At 37.7% G+C, this 19,821-nt stretch overlaps 3 protein-coding genes across 4 annotated transcripts; all 3 read left to right on the top strand.

The window, feature by feature from the left end:
• The first annotated feature begins 3,344 nt into the window (after window positions 1–3,344).
• LOC130246263 (keratin, type I cytoskeletal 13-like) lies at window positions 3,345–5,436 on the top strand. Of its 2 annotated transcripts, none has more exons than XM_056479139.1 (7): window positions 3,345–3,839; window positions 4,027–4,109; window positions 4,204–4,360; window positions 4,447–4,608; window positions 4,706–4,831; window positions 4,923–5,143; window positions 5,256–5,436. In XM_056479139.1, the coding sequence occupies exons 1-7, from the start codon at window positions 3,417–3,419 to the stop codon at window positions 5,350–5,352; spliced, it is 1,269 nt and encodes a 422-aa protein (XP_056335114.1). In that variant the 5' UTR covers window positions 3,345–3,416; the 3' UTR covers window positions 5,353–5,436. The 2 variants fall into 2 exon arrangements, with proteins under 2 accessions (XP_056335114.1, XP_056335113.1); XM_056479138.1 differs by having other exon boundaries at window positions 3,346–3,839; window positions 5,244–5,436.
• Window positions 5,437–9,773: 4,337 nt separating this feature from the next.
• LOC130246260 (keratin, type I cytoskeletal 13-like) lies at window positions 9,774–11,865 on the top strand. Its single transcript, XM_056479135.1, has 7 exons — window positions 9,774–10,268; window positions 10,456–10,538; window positions 10,633–10,789; window positions 10,876–11,037; window positions 11,135–11,260; window positions 11,352–11,572; window positions 11,673–11,865. The coding sequence occupies exons 1-7, from the start codon at window positions 9,840–9,842 to the stop codon at window positions 11,806–11,808; spliced, it is 1,314 nt and encodes a 437-aa protein (XP_056335110.1). The 5' UTR covers window positions 9,774–9,839; the 3' UTR covers window positions 11,809–11,865.
• A 2,693-nt stretch (window positions 11,866–14,558) lies between these two features.
• LOC130246261 (keratin, type I cytoskeletal 13-like) lies at window positions 14,559–16,662 on the top strand. Its single transcript, XM_056479136.1, has 7 exons — window positions 14,559–15,058; window positions 15,246–15,328; window positions 15,422–15,578; window positions 15,665–15,826; window positions 15,924–16,049; window positions 16,148–16,368; window positions 16,470–16,662. Exons 1-7 carry the CDS (start codon window positions 14,630–14,632, stop codon window positions 16,603–16,605), a joined length of 1,314 nt encoding a protein of 437 aa, XP_056335111.1. The 5' UTR covers window positions 14,559–14,629; the 3' UTR covers window positions 16,606–16,662.
• The last annotated feature ends 3,159 nt before the right edge of the window (window positions 16,663–19,821 follow it).

Genomic DNA, 19,821 nt, shown 5'->3' with positions numbered 1-19,821 from the left:
CACAATGCTATAATCTCAATGCGGACAAAACAAAATTCTGAAGAATATTTTAAACACCTTGTCGAATCGATGCTACACTAAAAGACGCTTGTTCTAAAAGTCAATTTCAACATCAGATTCTCCTTTGACCATTACTGTTTGTTAAATACTGACCTCTGCGGGATCAGTACCCTGGATTCAGTCCACAATAAGACTTTTTTTCTCTGCCACAGTGTATAATGGAGTTGCTTTCCACCACCTTTTGAGGAAATGCTATCCAACAGGGAGCAAGTTTTAACTAGTCTGTCCATGTTGATAGACAGACACTGTAACAATGCCACTAAGAAGGCAAAAGTAGTCTTTCTCCATTGAAAGTTGTATTCTAGTAAAATAAACATTTTGAAAAGTGATCTAAAATGATCTAAAATATCAAAGTACAAAGGCCAAAAGTGTCTAAGAAATGACATCATCCAGGTTATGTACTTCGGAGGCTGCATTGAATGGGGTTGTTAACAGATGGCTTTACTCTGGTATTTTAAACCAAGTTCATTGCAGTTTAGACAGTCAAAATAATAACTTGAAAACAGATCAAAAATAATTCTTTGGCTTTATCAATGACCTACTTTAATAACCACAGAATAGCAAGAAAACATATGCTAACATGTAGCAATTCTTATGTCAGTTTAAAGTATCTGCAAACTGATTGAATAGAGTAAAGCAATTACAAGCTTGGTTTTTTATTGTTCTTAAACTTTGAGAATGGTAAATACATGCTCTTTTCAGACCTGCAAGATGTCTGCAGTGACATAACTATAACTTTGTAGTGACTTGTACAGTCTTTCATTGATAAACAACTTCACACCTGGTTTGCTTTTTTCAAATCTATGCAACTACATTGGATTTTTCTGGTTTGGCAGCTGTAACCTGATGCCTCCAGCGTTTTCCTCTTTAGATAATGACACAAGCCTGTGCTCCACTCCAAGCTGACATAACAATAGCTGGACTTTAGAAAGCTTTTTAAAATTATACTCTGAATTTTAATTAGAAAACTTACAAAGCTGACTTAGAAGATAAACAATAAATTCGCTCTGCAGAATTAAGCAATTAATCTTTTTTTAATTTAGGATGCACAATTTATATTTCATTAAATTCATATATTTGTTTACATACTGCTATTTTCTTTTTGTTTAAAATTAAAAATGAAAGAATTCCTACTTCAGAAGTTAATGGCTACCAATTTCTAACATCCTTGGGTGAGTTAACTGTATTTTTATTTTATTTTAGTTTTGAATTAACTTTCCTTTTCATCACAATGGACAATGTAGGTGTTAAGTTTTACTAAACTAAGTTTTTGATTTATTGATCTCATTTGATTTATGCACAATCCAAGTGTGACGACCCCAAGGTTCCAGTTTGGATGTGGCAGAACCTGATTGGCTGCCTGCTTGCCAACCAATTGGTTTAATCAATTTAGGTTTAGTCTCTTTCATTCTGTAACCTTATGGTTTTATTTTGCATTATTTATATTATGCAGTTAATGTTAGTTGTGATTATCTCTTAAGTTCTTTATCTTCTTTATTTATCCCTAGACATTTGTTTGATTTGTTGTTCTGTTAGTTCTATGTACAATAAATAAGTTGCATATAGATCGTTTTGTTGTCTGAGCTCTTTTATGTTGCAACTCAAACGAGGGGGTCGTAACAAAAGTGAAATTTCTGCAGAAGTGAATTGACACTGCAGTAACATTACCTGTCGGTTTACTTGCAACCTGACAGTCACTTCCTTGTCAGTTTCTGTCATTACATTAGCTATTTGCCCAGTAGGGTTTTAGGCTGAGGGATGAGTCCTTTTTTATTTCTTCACACTTCTCACTGGATAAAAAAAATTAAACATAAACCCTAATCAATGCATTTTGCGAGCAAAAGAGCTGTCAATGTATGTCAATGTATTCAATCTAACAAGCTTTATGTTAAAAACTTTGGGTCACACTTTATTTTGATGGTCTGTTTGTTGAATTTAAGTTACATTGCATCTACATGCCAACTAATTCTCATTAGATTATAAGTAAACTGTCAGGTTGGAGTTAGGGTTAAGGTTAGTGTAAGTTGACATGAACTTGCAACGTTTCTTATAGTCAGTTTAACGTCTGTTGAAGGAGCAGTATCAGCAGATATTAAGCAGACAGTCTACTAATACTCAAATGGACCATCAAAATAAAGTGTCACCAAACTTTGTCCTACCTCATGAAGAAATATGGCTTTGCATGAAAGATGCTCTGTACAAGTTACGCCTGAGAGTTAATAGTTTTGTACACTTTTATTGTGCAATATATAGATGAAACTTGGCGAATTGTATATTTATAGTATACAAATTTATAGTATTTGTATTGACATCCACGAGGAGGTAAATTGATGAATAGTTCACATTTAATAGTTTCTTTCAGTATGTTAGTCAAGCAAATGCTCAGGGGTTTGTCTTTGCCTCTACAGGAACTCTTGGCAGCACGTACCCAGATGAGCGGACAAGTAAACGTAGAGGTCGACGCAGCACCACAGGAAGACTTAACAAAGATCATGGCTGAAATCCGCAAGCACATTTATAGTTACACTGCAAACTTCACCCCTAGCCATAACCCAAATCCTTACACCACATCCTAATTCAAACCTCTAACCACAAACCAACATTTAGTTACACAGAACATACATAACCTTTTGGGTATTTTACTTTGTAGTAGCCTACTTAAGGCCATCTACTTTAAGGTGTGACCAAATTTTTAGAAATCTGGAGATTTACAGTTAAGACGACAAGCCACATCCAACTAATAAAACAGGTTTATCTTGCCTGAGGCACATTTTGGGAGATAACAATCCAGTGTAACACAGGGTTGCTTAGGTAGTCCAGTTAACTACAAGGTTTCAATAGGCTTGAAAAGGTTTCGATAGGTTACCCTAACTGGACCTAAGTGTTCATGAACTAACAAAATAGCTTAATAAATACTATAACAAACTAACAATGTTAATTAACGCATTAATACTCTTCAATTAATGAGATATTGTTGTAAAATGTTACCAAGCATGTCGATGTATGTGTCCCAACATCAGTGCCAACAAGTAACAACATATTTTCCAGAGACAAAAATACAGACAATGCAATTGAGTAGTGTGAAGAGTGATAAGGCCTGACAGGTGAAACTGCATACCCCCCCTGACTTATTTCTACAGAAATGTGAAACTCAAAATGATAACATACCATTCAAACATCCAATCACACCTTCTGCCTTGGGGAATCGGAAGGTTTCACTCTCCACAGCCTCAGGCTCTGATTATAATCCCTCCCATATTTAGTCCAAATAAAAGGGACAACAATCACCTTCTTTAAACTCATCCGCTCACTCCTTCTCCAGGCAGAGCAGACGACGACAGCAAGACTCCTTCAAAATGATGTCTTCTTCATCCATCCGTATGTCCTCAGGAGGATCTTCTCGCTTCTCTGTCGCTGGTGGTGGAGCTGGTCGTGTCACAGGAATGCGTGCTGGTAGTGTGCACGGAGGAGCAGGAGGATTCGGTGTTCGCATCTCCAGTTCTTCTGCTTCCCGATCCTACTCTGCTGGCGGCGGCGCAGGATTTGATGGTGGTGCTGGCTTCAACCTGTCTGATGCCATTGATGTGTCTACAAATGAGAAAGCCACCATGCAAAACCTCAATGACCGTCTGGCCTCCTACCTGGAGAAGGTGCGCTCCCTGGAGAAGGCCAATGCAGATCTTGAGCTGAAGATCCGCCAGTTCCTGGAGAGCAAGGCCACGCCTAATACTCGTGACTACAGTGCCTACTATGCAACAATCAGTGACCTCCAGGCCAAGGTACGTTACAACTTTTAAATGTGTTGATCAATTTTATCACTAAATTTCTAAACTAACAAATTCAAATATCTTTTTATGAAGGTTTGATGCTTCAAACTATTTAAGAAAAGCATTGCATTTGTCAAGTTCTGCCTTAAGAGTGGTCTAAAATTGATCATTTATGCATATTCATATTGCATCCCTAAAGATCCAGCATGCTACTGGTGTAAATGGAGGCATCTTACTCAGCAATGACAATGCCAAGCTGGCTGCAGATGACTTCAGGGTCAAGTAAGTCCACTGTTGTAAGACTTGCATAATTAAAAAGCACTTGCAAAATCTATAATAGATCGAAAACATTTATATCGGTTTTATTTCTGTACAGGTATGAGAATGAGCTGAGCATGAGGCAGTCTGTGGAAGCAGACATCATTGGCTTGAGGAAGGTGCTGGATGATCTCACAATGATCAGATCTGACCTGGAGATGCAGATTGAGGGACTGAAAGAAGAACTGGTCTTCCTCAAGAAGAACCATGAGGAGGTAAATTGATGAATAGTTCACATTTAATAGTTTCTTTCAGTATGTTAGTCAAGCAAATGCTCAGGGGTTTGTCTTTGCCTCTACAGGAACTCTTGGCAGCACGTACCCATATGAGCGGACAAGTAAACGTTGAGGTCGATGCAGCACCACAGGAAGACTTAACAAAGATCATGGCTGAAATCCGCGAGCACTACGAGGCAGTTTCTGCCAAGAACCGGAAAGATATTGAGGGTTGGTTCCAGGCCAAGGTAAAATATTTAACATGTTAAATTTGTAAAGCAAGATTAGAATCAAAACCAACCAAAGACTCATCTGGCCGCTTTTCTGTTGCATTTTCTCTCACAGAGTGAATCCCTCAACAAGGAAGTTGCTGTGAGCACAGAAACTCTCCAAACATCCCGCTCTGAAATCACAGAGGTTAAGCGCACACTCCAGAGTCTTCAAATCGAACTACAGTCACAACTCAGCATGGTAAGCAACAACAGATAGAGGAATCTGTGATTTGTGCGTTTTGTTGTCATCAGCATAGTTTATATTAATAATAATGACTTTCTCCCAACAGAAAGCATCATTGGAAGGCACTCTAGCAGACACACAGGCCCGCTACGCAAACATGTTGACTGGTTACCAGTTCCAGGTGAGCAGCCTGGAAGAGCAACTGATGCAGCTTCGTGCTGATCTGGAGCGTCAAAGACAAGAGTACCAGATGCTTCTGGACATCAAGACCAGACTGGAGATGGAGATTGCAGAGTACAGAAGACTGCTGGATGGAGAGGCTACTAGGTGAGACACAACTACAACACAAAATCTTTAGCTAAAAATGTAAATATTAATTATAAAAAGTGAGCATAATGTAACATTCTTCCTCTGTCTACTTCTCCAGTGTTACCACAAGCTCAAGCAAAACCTCCACTACACGCAAAGTGGTAACCATTGTGGAAGAGGTGGTGGATGGAAAAGTGGTCAGCTCATCCTCCAAGGCCACAAGCTAGACTAAAACCACTTAAGAGAAATCTTGAGCAAAAGAGTTCTCAATCAGTGTGATAAGAAAACCAATAAACTGGTCTCACTGTGAATACTTGTGCTTGTCTTGTTTTGGGGAATTCATGCATCATTTATATCATGCATAATAGCAAAAAGTCGTCCATTAATATCAGAATAAATGTTGTCAATTACAAGCATAATTAAACTAATTTGTCAGAAACAGGAAGATAAAACACACACAAGTAATAGGCAGAAATCTTTTAAAACAAAGCCAATAACTCACAGCCATTAAAAACATCTAGTATTGGAATTGTTCCTTAAAATAAAGCATAAGACAGCCAATTACAAAAAGACACAATTACATAGAATGTAAGTTTATGCCTAGAATGTAATATTTCATGCATATTTTGTTCATTAAGATGCATTATTAAACAATCTGAAGAATCCTTATCAAAACCAGTTTTACCCAGTTCAAACTCTGTCCATTTCTGATATTCAATTTATCACACAAATAACAGTTTTGCTGTTTTGACGTTAACCTAGAGGTGAAATTCATAAGCTATCCCTGCTGAAAAATCCAGCTTAAACCAGCCTAGGCTGGTTGGCTGATTTTAGCTGGTTGACCAGCCTGGTTTTAGAGGGGTTTTGGCCATTTCCAGGCTGGTTTCCAGCTATTTCCAGCCTGGTCTTAGCTGGTCAGGCTGGAAAAGGACCAGCTAAATCCAACTAAAACCAGGTTGACTAGCCTGGTTTAAGCTGGACAGAGCTGGTTTTGGTTGGTCAAGCTGGTTTTAGCTGGTCATTTTCCAGCCTGACCAGCTAAGACCAGGCTGGAAATAGCTGGAAACCAACCTGGAACTGGCCAAAACCCCTCTAAAACCAGGCTGGTCGACCAGCTAAAACCAGGCAACCAGCCTAGGCTGGTTTAAGCTGGTTTTTTCAGTAGGGATATCATATAATACAGGCAAAATTAAGTTTACCAATAATCCTACTTCAACTTCTTATAATTTGAAAGAAAATTCTGTTCTTCTCTTTGATTAGGCACTTAGTCGAGATATTATGTATGCTGTAATACTCCTGCATGATACATTTGCTTAAAAATACTCCAGCATGATGCTATGTGATATTTTCAATGTACAAATGATTTTATATTTATACATATCCTGTTAAAGTTTAGCCCTAGAGCTTTTTCTAAGAAAGAATTTAGTGTATTTTAGTTCAACAATATTTATTTTTTTTATATTCTCTATTTTTTGGCCTTTTATAGTACTAATCTGTATTTATGATGTAGTTATAATACAGAGTGATTCAAAAAGAATACCACAATATTGAAAATCTGTATATAATCAAAGAAACATGATGAAACCTTGGGAAATTAATCAATGTGAAGAGTACTTAAAGTTTTTTTTCCAGCAGAAAACAAGTTCATAGATGTTCAACATGACTCTCTCCAAACACTCGAGTGACATCAACCCAATACTCAAACTCGTTCCACACTATCTGTAGCATCTCGGGCGTAACAGTTTGGATAGCTGCAGTTATTCTTTCATTTAGTCCCTTAATGTTAGCTGGTAGAGGTGGTCGAAACACCCTATCTTTAATGTACCCCCATAAAAAAATCACAGGGTCTGAGGTCAGGGCTTTTTGGAGGCCAGAGTCGGCCAATCCATTGCTTTGGGTACCTTTCGTTCAAATAGGCAACCAAATGAAACTTCAGAGCTTCCTTAAATCGATGACAGAAAGAGCTTAGCAGCTCTCCTTTTCTTCTTTGCAGAGTTCTCAATTTTCAAAGTTGTGATATTATTTTTGAATCACCCTGTATGTAAATAGACTATTAACCACTTTTTAAGCTCAGACATCAAAATAAAATTTCTGACTTTCTTACTTACAGAAATAACTGTAGTAGTAAATGTTTAATACTTTGTACAATAGGCTTAGTTCTGACCTGCTATTTATAATGACCCTTGGCGGATTAAAATTAAATGGGAAAAAGCTATATATATATATATATATATATATATATATATATATATATATATATATATATATATATATATAGGTTTTCACTAAGATTTTATTTGTGGGATGTTCCCAACATGGGGGCACAGTTACTCAGTGGTTAGCACTGTCGCCTCACAGCAAGAAGGCTGCTGGTTTAAGTCCAGGCTGGGCCAGTTGGCATTTCTGTGTGGAGTTTGCCTGTTCTCCCATGTTCACATGGGTTTTTGCCAGGTGGTTTGTTTCCCCCACAGTCCAAAGACATATGGTATAGGTAAATTGAATAAACTAAATTTGACGTAGTGTATGAGTGTGTGTGTGTGTGTGTGAATGAGAGTGTATGAGTGTTTCGCAAGCTGGATTGCGGCTGGAAGGGCATCTGTTGCGTAAAACATGCCATAATAACCTCTGACCTCTGAAATAAAGACTAAACTAAAGAAAAATGAATGAATGAATGAATAATCCAAACATTTCCAATATAAAATTACTTCTTTTCAAAATGCTGTAATTTTTGGAATTTTTTTTAGGATTAAGTAAACTTCTTTTAGGTCTAGCCTGAAAAAACTATCTCTATCTCTCTGAAAAATCTCATGGGGTAAAAAGGAGTATCTCAGCAATCCATTTGAGTTTAAAAAAAACTGTTTATATAAAGTCTTTGTGACCATGCTTTTGCTCTAATTAGATTCTGAGGGCTGCAATTATTAGTTTTATACAGTCTATCGTTACATAACATATCTGATATATTTAAAAAATTCAGCAATCTTCACCAATTTACCGATCCTGCTATCTACGCTTGAGTCACTGGGCGTCGCAGGCACTGTTATTCAATGGTTCAGTTCCTACCTCTCGGACAGGTCATTCAGGGTGTCGTGGAGGGGAGAGGTGTCCAACCTACAGCATCTAAACACTGGGGTACCTCAGGGCTCTGTTCTTGGGCCACTTCTCTTCTCTATCTACATGACATCTTTAGGAACAGTCATCCAGAAACATGGTTTTTCCTACCACTGCTATGCTGATGACACCCAGCTATACCTCTCTTTTCACCCTGATGATCCCTCGGTTCCAGCTCGCATTTCAGCCTGCCTGTCAGACATTTCACACTGGATGAAAGATCATCAACTTCAGCTTAACCTCACGAAAACGGAAATGCTTGAAGTTTCTGCCAACCCGACTCTTCACCATAACTTTTCAATCCAGATGGATGGAGCAACCATCACTGCATCCAAAATGGTAAAAAGCCTTGGAGTAACAATTGATGACCAACTAAACTTCTCTGACCACATTTCTAGAACTGCTCGATCTTGCAGATTCGCACTCTACAACATCAGAAAGGTCCGACCCTTCCTATCTGAACATACAGCCCAACTCATTGTTCAAGCTCTTGTCCTCTCCAAACTGGACTATTGCAACTCTCTGCTAGCCGGGCTACCAGCTAGTTCTATCAAACCTCTTCAGCTGCTTCAGAACGCAGCAGCACGAGTGGTCTTTGATGAACCCAAAAGAGCACATGTCACTCCGCTACTCACCCGTTTGCACTGGCTGCCAGTTGCTGCCCGCATCAAATTCAAAGCTCTGATGTTTGCTTACAAAGTGACCTCTAGCTGTGCTCCTTCGTATCTGCTCTCACTTCTGCAGATATATGTGCCCTCCAGAAACTTGCGTTCTGTGAATGAACGTCGCCTCATTGTTCCATCCCAAAGAGGGAAGAAATCACTTTCCCGAACTCTCACATTCAATCTGCCCAGTTGGTGGAATGAACTCCCTAACTACATCAGAACAGCAGAGTCACTTGCTGTCTTCAAGAAACGACTAAAAACGCAACTGTTTAGTCTCCACTTTCCTTCCTAATCTGCAACTGCCTCTCTGGCTATACCACTAACTGTGCCCTCTCTCTCTCTCTCTCTCAAAAAAAAAAAAATAATAATAATTTCTAATGCTTTGCTTCTTAGACTTTACACACCTGAAACTTGTCTATAGCACTTGTTCACTGCTGCTCTTATAGTTGTCTAAATTGCTTCCTTGTCCTTATTTGTAAGTCGCTTTGGATAAAAGCGTCTGCTAAATGACTAAATGTAAATGTAAATGTAAATTTAAATCAGGTAATTAATGGACAATCCTTGAAAATATCAAGATGCACAATAATGAATGGATATTCAGAAACAGGATGACATATATCCAAAAGAATGCCTTAAAAGTATGTCAGGAATACCACCAAATTGACACAGGCAGAAAAAGGTTGAAGGGTCAAAACCTAAGGGCTCATCACCTGTGTTGAAATGGACATAACCCCACCCAGCAAGCTAAAATACTATTCAAACATCCAGTTACGCCTGCTGCCTTTGGGAATTGGGAGGTTTCTCTCTCCACAGCCTCAGGCTCTGGTTAGAGCCCCTCCTCTATTTAGCCCACATAAAAGGTACGAGGGTCCTCTTCTCCTCACTCATCCGCTCACTCCTTCTCCAGGCAGAGCAGACGACGACAGCAAGACTCCTTCAAAATGATGTCTTCTTCATCCATCCGTATGTCCTCAGGAGGATCTTCTCGCTTCTCTGTCGCTGGTGGTGGAGCTGGTCGCGTCACAGGAATGCGTGCTGGTAGTGTGCACGGAGGAGCAGGAGGATCCGGTGTTCGCATCTCCAGTTCGTCTGCTTCTCGATCCTTCTCTGCTGGTGGCGGCGCAGGATTTGGTGGTGGTGCTGCCGCTGGCTTCAACCTGTCTGATGCCATTGATGTGTCTACAAATGAGAAAGCCACCATGCAAAACCTCAATGACCGTCTGGCCTCCTACCTGGAGAAGGTGCGCTCCCTGGAGAAGGCCAATGCAGATCTTGAGCTGAAGATCCGCCAGTTCCTGGACAGCAAGGCCACGCCTAATGCTCGTGACTACAGTGCCTACTATGCAACAATCAGTGACCTCCAGGCCAAGGTACGTTACAACTTTTAAATGTGTTGATCAATTTAATCACTGAATTTCCAAACTAACAAATTCAAATATCTTTTTATGAAGGTTTGATGCTTCAAACTATTTAAGAAAAGCATTGCATTTGTCAAGTTCTCCCTTAAGAGTGGTCTAAAATTAATCTTTTATGCCTATTCATATTGCATCCCTAAAGATCCAGCATGCTACTGGTGTAAATGGAGGCATCTACCTCAGCATTGACAATGCCAAGCTGGCTGCAGATGACTTCAGAGTCAAGTAAGTCCACTGTTGTAAGACTTGCATAATTAAAAAGCACTTGCAAAATCTATAATAGATCGAAAACATTTATATCGGTTTTATTTCTGTGCAGGTATGAGAATGAGCTGAGCATGAGGCAGTCTGTGGAAGCAGACATCGCTGGCTTGAGGAAGGTGCTGGATGAGCTCACAATGACCAGATCTGACCTGGAGATGCAGATCGAGGGACTGAAAGAAGAACTGATCTTCCTCAAGAAGAACCACGAGGAGGTAAATTGATGAATAGTTCACATTTAATAGTTTCTGTCAGTATGTTAGTCAAGCAAATGCTCAGGGGGTTGTCTTTGCCTCTACAGGAACTCTTGGCAGCACGTACCCAGATGAGCGGACAAGTCAATGTAGAGGTCGATGCAGCACCACAGGAAGACTTAACAAAGATCATGGCTGATATCCGTGAACACTACGAGGCAGTTTCTGCCAAGAACCGTAAAGATCTTGAGGGTTGGTTCCAGGCCAAGGTAAAACATTTAACATGTTAAATTTGTAAAGCAAGATTAGAATCAAAACCAACCAAAGACTCATCTGGCTGCTTTTCTGTTGCATTTTCTCTCACAGAGTGAATCCCTCAACAAGGAAGTTGCTGTGAGCACAGAAACTCTCCAAACATCCCGCTCTGAAATCACAGAGGTTAAGCGCACACTCCAGAGTCTTCAAATCGAACTACAGTCACAACTCAGCATGGTCAGCAACAACAGATAGAGGAATCTGTGATTTGTGCATTTTGTTGTCATCAGCATAGTTTATATTAATAATAATGACTTTCCCCCAACAGAAAGCATCATTGGAAGGCACTCTAGCAGACACACAGGCCCGATACGCCAACATGTTGACTGGTTACCAGTTCCAGGTGAGCAGCCTGGAAGAGCAACTGATGCAGCTTCGTGCTGATCTGGAGCGCCAAGGTCAAGAGTACCAGATGCTTCTGGACATCAAGACCAGACTGGAGATGGAGATTGAGGAGTACAGAAGACTGCTGGATGGAGAGGCTACTAGGTGAGACACAACTACAACACAAAATCTTTAGCTAAAAATGTAAATATTAATTATAAAAAGTGAGCATAATGTAACATTCTTCCTCTGTCTACTTCTCCAGTGTTACCACAAGCTCAAGCAAAACCTCCACTACACGCAAAGTGGTAACCATTGTGGAAGAGGTGGTGGATGGAAAAGTGGTCAGCTCATCCTCCAAAGCCACAAGCGAGACTAAAACCACTGAAGTGAAATCTTGAGCAAAAGAGTTCTCAATCAGTGTGATAAGAAAACCAATAAACTGGTCTCACTGTGAATACTTGTGCTTGTCTTGTTTTGGGGAATTCATGCATCATTTATATCATGCATAATAGCAAAAAGTCGTCCATTAATATCCATGTCCAATGTCCATTAAATGTTGTCAATTACAAGCATAATTAAACTAATTTGTCAGAAACAGGAAGATAAAACACACACAAGTAATAGGCAGAAATCTTTTAAAACAAAGCCAATAACTCACAGCCATTAAAAACATCTAGTATTGGAATTGTTCCTTACAATAAAGCATAAGACAGCCAATTACAAAAAGACACAATTACATAGAATGTAAATTTATGCCTAGAATGTAATATTTCATGCATATTTTGTTCATTAAGATGCATTATTAAATAATCTGAAGTATCCCTATCAAAACCAGTTTTACCCAGTTCAAACTCTGTCCATTTCTGATTTTTAATTTATCACACAAATAACAGTTTTGCTATTTTGACGTTAAACCTAGAGGTGAAATTCATAAGCTATACCATATAATACATGCAAAATTAAGTTTACCAATAATCCTACTTCAACTTCTTATAGTTTGAAAGAAAATTCTGTTCTTCTCTTTGATTAGGCACTTAGTCAAGATATTATGTATGCTGTAATACTCCTGCATGATACATTTGCTTAAAAATACTCTAGCATGATGCTATGTGATATTTCAAATGTACAAATGATTTTGTATTTATACATATCCTGTTAAAGTTTAGCCCTAGAGCTTTTTCTAAGAAAGAATTTAGTGTATTTTAGTTCAACAATATTTATTTTTTTTATATTCTCTATTTTTTGGCCTTTTATAGTACTAATCTGTATTTATGATGTAGTTATAATACAGAGTGATTCAAAAAGAATACCACAACTTTGAAAATCTGTATATAATCAAAGAAATATGATGAAACCTTGTGAAATTAATCAATGTGAAGAGTACTTAAAGTTTTTTTTTCCAGCAGAAAACAAGTTCATAGATGTTCAACATGACTCTCTCCAAACACTCGAGTGACATCAACCCAATACTCAAACTCGTTCCACACTATCTATAGCATCTCGGGCGTAACAGTTTGGATAGCTGCAGTTATTCTTTCATTTAGTCCCTTAATGTTAGCTGGTAGAGGTGGTCGAAACACCCTATCTTTAATGTACCCCCATAAAAAAATCACAGGGGCTGAGGTCAGGGCTTTTTGGAGGCCAGTGTCGGCCAATCCATTGCTTTGGGTACGTTTCGTTCAAATAGGCAACCAAATGAAACTTCGGAGCTTCCTTAAATCGACGACAGAACGAGCTTAGCAGCTCTCCTTTTCTTCTTTGCAGAGTTCTCAATTTTCAAAGATGTGATATTATTTTTGAATCACCCTGTATGTAAATAGACTATTAACCACTTTTTAAGCTCAGACATCAAAATTAAATTTGACTTTCTTACTTGGACAAATAACTGTAGTAGTAAATGTTTAATACTTTGTACAATAGGCTTAGGTCAGACCTGCTATTTATAATGACCCTTGGCGGATTAAAGCTAAATGGGAAAAAGCTAAATATATATATATATATATATATATATATATATATATATATATATATATATATATATATATATATATAAGTTTTCACTAAGATTTTATTTGTGGGATGTTCCCAACATAGGGGCACAGTTACTCAGTTGTTAGCACTGTCGCCTCACAGCAAGAAGGTTGCTGGTTTAAGTCCAGGCTGGGCCAGTTGGCATTTCTGTGTGGAGTTTGCCTGTTCTCCCATGTTCACATGGGTTTTTGCCAGGTGGTTTGTTTCCCCCACAGTCCAAAGACATATGGTATAGGTGAATTGAATAAACTGAATTTGACATAGTGTATGAGTGTGTGTGTGTGTGTGTGTGAATGAGAGTGTATGAGTGTTTCGCAAGCTGGATTGCGGCTGGAAGGGCATCTGTTGCGTAAAACATGCCATAATAACCTCTGACCTATGAAATAAAGACTAAACTAAAGAAAAATGAATGAATGAATGAATAATCCAAACATTTCCAATATAAAATTACTTATTTTCAAAATGCTGTAATTTTTGGAATTTTTTTTTAGGATTAAGTAAACTTCTTTTAGGTCTAGCCTGAAAAAACTATCAGAATAGTTTTTTGTTAACATTTCAAGTAATGAAATTGATAACAACTATCTCATGGGGTAAAAGAGAGTATCTCAGCAATCCATTTGAGTTTAATAACGTTTAACGTTTTTAATAATGTTTATATAAAATCTTTGTGACCATGCTTTTGCTCTAATTAGATTCTGAGGGCTGCAATTATTAGTTTTATACAGTCTATCGTTACATAACATATCTGATATATTAAAAAAATTCAGCAATCTTCACCAATTTAAATCAGGTAATTAATGGACAATCCTTTAAAATATCAAGATGCACAATAATGAATGGATATTCAGAAACAGGATGACATATATCCAAAAGAATGCCTTAAAAGTATGTCAGGAATACCACCAAATTGACACAGGCAGAAAAAGGTTGAAGGGTCAAAACCTAAGGGCTCATTACCTGTGTTGAAATGGACATAACCCCACCCTGCAAGCTAAAATACTATTCAAACATCCAGTTATGCCTGCTGCCTTTGGGAATTGGGAGGTTTCTCTCTCCACAGCCTCAGGCTCTGGTTAGAGCCCCTCCTCTATTTAGCCCACATAAAAGGTACGAGGGTCCTCTTCTCCTCACTTATCCGCTCACTCCTTCTCCAGGCAGAGCAGACGACGACAGCAAGACTCCTTCAAAATGATGTCTTCTTCATCCATCCGTATGTCCTCAGGAGGATCTTCTCGCTTTTCTGTCGCTGGTGGTGGAGCTGGTCGTGTCACAGGAATGCGTGCTGGTAGTGTGCACGGAGGAGCAGGAGGATCCGGTGTTCGCATGTCCAGTTCGTCTGCTTCTCAATCCTTCTCTGCTGGTGGCGGCGCAGGATTTGGTGGTGGTGCTGGCGCTGGCTTCAACCTGTCTGATGCCATTGATGTGTCTACAAATGAGAAAGCCACCATGCAAAACCTCAATGACCGTCTGGCCTCCTACCTGGAGAAGGTGCGCTCCCTGGAGAAGGCCAATGCAGATCTTGAGCTGAAGATCCGCCAGTTCCTGGACAGCAAGGCCAAGCCTAATGCTCGTGACTACAGTGCCTACTATGCAACAATCAGTGACCTCCAGGCCAAGGTACGTTACAACTTTTAAATGTGTTGATCAATTTAATCACTGAATTTCCAAACTAACAAATTCAAATATCTTTTTATGAAGGTTTGATGCTTCAAACTATTTAAGAAAAGCATTGCATTTGTCAAGTTCTCCCTTAAGAGTGGTCTAAAATTGATCATTTATGCCTATTCATATTGCATCCCTAAAGATCCAGCATGCTACTGGTGTAAATGGAGGCATCTACCTCAGCATTGACAATGCCAAGCTGGCTGCAGATGACTTCAGAGTCAAGTAAGTCCACTGTTGTAAGACTTGCATAATTAAAAAGCACTTGCACAATCTATAATAGATCGAAAACTTTTATACCGTTTTATTTCTGTACAGGTATGAGAATGAGCTGAGCATGAGGCAGTCTGTGGAAGCAGACATCGCTGGCTTGAGGAAGGTGCTGGATGATCTCACAATGACCAGATCTGACCTGGAGATGCAGATCGAGGGACTGAAAGAAGAACTGATCTTCCTTAAGAAGAACCACGAGGAGGTAAATTGAGGAATAGTTCACATTTAATAGTTTCTGTCAGTATGTTAGTATAGCAAATGCTCAGGGGTTTGTCTTTGCCTCTACAGGAACTCTTGGCAGCACGTACCCATATGAGCGGACAAGTCAATGTAGAGGTCGATGCAGCACCACAAGAAGACTTAACAAAGATCATGGCTGATATCCGTGAACACTACGAGGCAGTTTCTGCCAAGAACCTGAAAGATCTTGAGGGTTGGTTCCAGGCCAAGGTAAAATATTTAACATGTTAAATTTGTAAAGCAAGATTAGAATCAAAACCAACCAAAGACTCATCTGGCTGCTTTTCTGTTGCATTTTCTCTCACAGAGTGAATCCCTCAACAAGGAAGTTGCTGTGAGCACAGAAACTCTCCAAACATCCCGCTCTGAAATCACAGAGGTTAAGCGCACACTCCAGAGTCTTCAAATCGAACTACAATCACAACTCAGCATGGTGAGCAACAACAGATAAATAGAATAATCTGTGAATAATAATGTGTTTTGTTGTCATCAGCATAGTTTATACTAATAATATTGACTTTCCCCCAACAGAAAGCATCATTGGAAGGCACTCTAGCAGACACACAGGCCCGCTATGCCAACATGTTGACTGGTTACCAGTTCCAGGTGAGCAGCCTGGAAGAGCAACTGATGCAGCTTCGTGCTGATCTGGAGCGCCAAGGTCAAGAGTACCAGATGCTTCTGGACATCAAGACCAGACTGGAGATGGAGATTGCAGAGTACAGAAGACTGCTGGATGGAGAGGCTACTAGGTGAGACACAACTACAACACAAAATCTTTAGCTAAAAAAGGTAAATATTAATTATAAAAAGTGAGCATAATGTAACATTCTTCCTCTGTCTCCTTCTCCAGTGTTACCACAAGCTCAAGCAAAACCTCCACTACACGCAAAGTGGTAACCATTGTGGAAGAGGTGGTGGATGGAAAAGTGGTCAGCTCATCCTCCAAAGCCACAAGCGAGACTAAAACCACTGAACAGAAATCTTGAGTAAAAGAGTTCTCAATCAGTGTGAAAAGAAAACCAATAAACTGGTCTCACTGTGAATACTTGTGCTTGTCTTGTTTTGGGGAACAATTTATACCATGTATAAAAGCAACTCATATTTTAATAAATATGAAAAGTCATCCATTAATAGCAGAATAAATTTGTCAATTAGAAGCATAATAGAAACAAATGATTTGTAAAAACTGGATGACACAAACATAGATAGAAGTAATAGGCAGAAATCCTTTGAAACAAATCCAGTAACACCCAGCCATAAAAAACATCTAGTATTGGTATTGATTTCTTAAAATAAGGACAGCCAATTACTGAATAAAGATTGCATTTCATGCCTGTTTTGTTCATTAAGATGCATCATTAAATAATCTAAAGTATCCCTATCCAAACCAGTTTTACCCAGTTCAAACTCTGTCCATTCCTGATTTTCAATTTATCACATGAATAACAGGTTTGCTGTTTTAAAGTTAAACCTAGAAGGGAAATTCATAAGCTATATCATATAATACATGCAAAATTAAGTTTAATCCTAATACAACTTTGTTCATACAGTAAAGGCACTTCTTATCATTTGAAAGAAAATTCAATTCTTTTATTGGATTAGAGCAGAGGTGCCCAAACCTTTTCATATAAAGGGCCAAAAACCAAATATCATTATGAGATGTGGCCTGAAGGTAAATATACCTTATTTATCAAGGTAAAGCAAGTATTACCGCTCAAAAAATGAAGGGAACACTTAAACACCACAAGGTAACTTCAAGTGTTCCCTTTATTTTTTTGAGCAGTATTTATTACATTAAAGTTACTAATTTATTTCATAAGATTAAAAAAAAAACATTACTTTAAATCGTAGTAACTAATGCAGTACAACTTTTAAAATGACAGCTTATTGCAATAAAACATAACAATTAACAGTGGAAATTCAATGCTGAATACACTGGTCACACAGAATTTGCCTTTGCCTTGATTTGCTCATCAAAGTCTCTGCATTATCCGTCAGTTGACAGTATGTACATTTAAACTAAATATGATTAATTTATTATATTTAATTGAAAAATTTTATTTCAGCTAGCTTCTAACAATAAACAAACAAAAGGCTTCATTAGATTTGAAATGACAATCTCAGATGGGATGGCGGGCCAAATTAAAGGTTACTATCGGCCAACTTTGGCCTGTGGGCTCTGGATTGGACGCGCATACTATGAACTATTGCAAATTTCAAGAGATAGTATGCCAAAATACTCCTGTATTTAAAAATAATCTTGCATGATGCCATGTGATATTTCAAATTCATAAATGATTTTGTATTTATTCAAATCCTGTCAAATAATTTACCCCTAGAGCTGTTCATGTGGAAGTCTGATTTTTACTTTTTCAAAAAGAAAGAGTTTACTGTATTTTCGTTCAGTAGTATTCTGTATTTTTTTGGGATTTAATAATCTATAGTTATGATATAGTTATAATGTATATATGTATGCATGTATAACGTATTTATTATAATGTACCTCTTTAAAAGCTCAGGCATCAAACGAAATTTCCAACTACCTTACTTGGACAATTTACAACTGTTGTAAATCTTAAATACTTTGTACCACAGGCTTAGGTTTGGCCTCCTTTTAATAATGACAACTGGCAAATTAAGATTATATTATTGTTATATTATAAAGATTTAAAATTCTTTTTAAGAGTTTCAGTCTAAAACCGCTAGAAAATAAAAGCTAAACGTAAAATTGAAGTTTTAAAATAAGCATTTGGTATTATTTTATTTGTGAGAGTTTCCAAACATTAGCAATATAATATCATTATTCAGTTCCAAATGCAGTCATTTTTTACAGCGAAAATTGAACTATAAAACCATGACTATTTCTTTCCAGGACCATTTTACCTTTTTAAATCATGTCCATGATTCATTTATTTTTTTTATCATTAGACATGCAAAAACCTCTACAAGGTTCATACCATTCAAAAGAACTGAATGTTAAAAAAATTGTAAAAAATGTAGGCCTAGCCTGACAAAACTTTTCAAACAGATTTAAATTTGATTATTAGATTAATTAATAGAATTTGACAAACAGATTTTAATGAATTTGATGACAAGTGTCTCACAAAATGAAAGGCAGGATCAGCAATCCTTTTGAGTGTTTATTTAAAGTTTTTGTTAGCATGCTGTTGACCTAATTAGATTCGGAGGCCTGCAATTATTACAATTTAATAGTCTATCATCATATAACAAATTTGTTTACTTTCAACAAAGTTAAATCTAAAGCTAAATCAGCTAATAAATGGACCATCCTTGATAAATGTCAAGATACAAAAAAAATGAATGGATTTCGCGAAATTATATTAAGCATGTTTCAAAAGAATGTCAGGAATACCACCGAATTGACACAGGCTTAAAAAGTTGAAGGGTCATCACCTATGGTGCAATGGACATAACCCCACCCAGAACCTACAATAAATATTTTCCTACCTTTGTATATATATGAACAAACCTGATTCAACACTGCCCTTCCAGAAACAGGGTTGGAAAACATTGCTCCAGGCACTGTGCATTCAGAAAATAGTAAGGTTTCTGCTTCTTTTATGCAAGGTGGAGCCCCACAAATGTTCTGGACATCGCCTCTTGTTGGTCAAAAGGTGTAAGGTTGCAATAAGCACCTAGAACATAACTATAAAATACAAAAACAATGAATTAAGAATTAAATTATACCTAAGAGCAAAATCGATATGTAATCACACAAGAATTAGACCTGCAATATTAGAAAATGACATCTTTATTTTCCATTATTAGTGTTTATTTCTATAGTATTATGTTATTATCACTCAACATTTTAAAAAAACACCAATTTTCACTGCCTTGTCTCACCTAACCTGATTCTTATTATCTTCATCTGAAACCCACTTCAAGCCAGCTAAACCTGCTTTTAATTGTTTGCTGTTTAATCAGGCTCCTTTTGAGACATCAACATGGGGTTTAGGCAACAACCACACTGTTTAAATGCAGCAGCTGTAAAAAAAAAAATTGTTAATGCAGACAAATGATAATTTATAGATGCTTTCTGATTTCAGATAATAAAATCGCATATACAATTTAAAAACAGGACTTTGGACAAAAAAACTTGTTAAACCTAAAAGATTTTTAATTTAAATTTATTACTGAAAACTGCAAGAAATTAAGCTGGAACAAATTGTCAAACAACATTA

Source organism: Danio aesculapii, chromosome 19 (genome assembly GCF_903798145.1).
Source record: "Danio aesculapii chromosome 19, fDanAes4.1, whole genome shotgun sequence".
Classification (NCBI taxonomy): domain Eukaryota; kingdom Metazoa; phylum Chordata; class Actinopteri; order Cypriniformes; family Danionidae; genus Danio; species Danio aesculapii.
The sequence above is the reverse complement of the archived record's forward strand: the minus strand, read 5'-3'. Positions and strand labels throughout refer to the sequence as shown.

Bases quoted from the DNA above. Each gene is read 5' to 3' on its own strand.
- LOC130246260 (XM_056479135.1), top strand. From the start codon at position 9,840: ATGATGTCTTCTTCATCCATCCGTATGTCCTCAGGAGGATCTTCTCGC. The intron at 10,790-10,875 runs GTAAATTGATGA...TTGCCTCTACAG, and splicing joins TCAAGAAGAACCACGAGGAG to GAACTCTTGGCAGCACGTAC. The intron at 11,573-11,672 runs GTGAGACACAAC...CTACTTCTCCAG, and splicing joins CTGGATGGAGAGGCTACTAG to TGTTACCACAAGCTCAAGCA.
- LOC130246263 (XM_056479138.1), top strand. From the start codon at position 3,417: ATGATGTCTTCTTCATCCATCCGTATGTCCTCAGGAGGATCTTCTCGC. The intron at 4,832-4,922 runs GTAAGCAACAAC...TTCTCCCAACAG, and splicing joins TACAGTCACAACTCAGCATG to AAAGCATCATTGGAAGGCAC. The intron at 5,144-5,243 runs GTGAGACACAAC...CTACTTCTCCAG, and splicing joins CTGGATGGAGAGGCTACTAG to TGTTACCACAAGCTCAAGCA.
- LOC130246261 (XM_056479136.1), top strand. From the start codon at position 14,630: ATGATGTCTTCTTCATCCATCCGTATGTCCTCAGGAGGATCTTCTCGC. The intron at 15,059-15,245 runs GTACGTTACAAC...GCATCCCTAAAG, and splicing joins TCAGTGACCTCCAGGCCAAG to ATCCAGCATGCTACTGGTGT. The intron at 15,329-15,421 runs GTAAGTCCACTG...ATTTCTGTACAG, and splicing joins GCAGATGACTTCAGAGTCAA to GTATGAGAATGAGCTGAGCA.